The sequence below is a fragment of the Neopelma chrysocephalum genome, unplaced genomic scaffold, assembly GCF_003984885.1.
Source record: "Neopelma chrysocephalum unplaced genomic scaffold, ASM398488v2 Primary Assembly neopelma1_93722, whole genome shotgun sequence".
NCBI classification, from domain to species: Eukaryota; Metazoa; Chordata; class Aves; order Passeriformes; family Pipridae; genus Neopelma; species Neopelma chrysocephalum.
Window position 1 is genome coordinate 2,346 of NW_020922436.1, and position 299 is coordinate 2,644.

Consider the following 299-nt stretch of genomic DNA (forward strand, 5'->3'; position numbering starts at 1 on the left):
GTCCTGATTGTAGGGGATCCTGGTTATAGGGGATCCTGGTCCTGATTATAGGGGATCCTGGTCCTGGTTATAGGGGATCCTGGTTTTAGGGGATCCTGGCTATAGGGCATCCTGGCCTCGGGGTCCATCCTTGAAGGTGACCCCCCCAAACCACCACCTGGAGGAGGCGATCCCAGGCCCTCTCCATGGGTGTCCCTGACCCCCCTGTGCCCCGCAGGCTGCATGCAGGGCATGGTGCCCTACCTGCCCGAGCTGGTGCCGCACCTGATCCGGTGCCTGGCGGACAGGAAGGCCCTGGT

At 62.9% G+C, this 299-nt stretch overlaps 1 protein-coding gene across 1 annotated transcript in view; it reads left to right on the forward strand.

Annotated features, from left to right (window-relative positions):
* Positions 1-291, forward strand: part of LOC113980333 (transportin-2-like) — a gene marked incomplete at its 3' end in the record, with an annotated part of 1,890 nt that extends 1,599 nt beyond the window's left edge. The window contains exon 4 of the mRNA XM_027707555.1: positions 218-291. Coding sequence (XP_027563356.1) covers positions 218-291 — 74 coding nt within the window. The remainder of the gene's footprint in view (positions 1-217) is intronic.
* Positions 292-299: the final 8 nt, after the last annotated feature.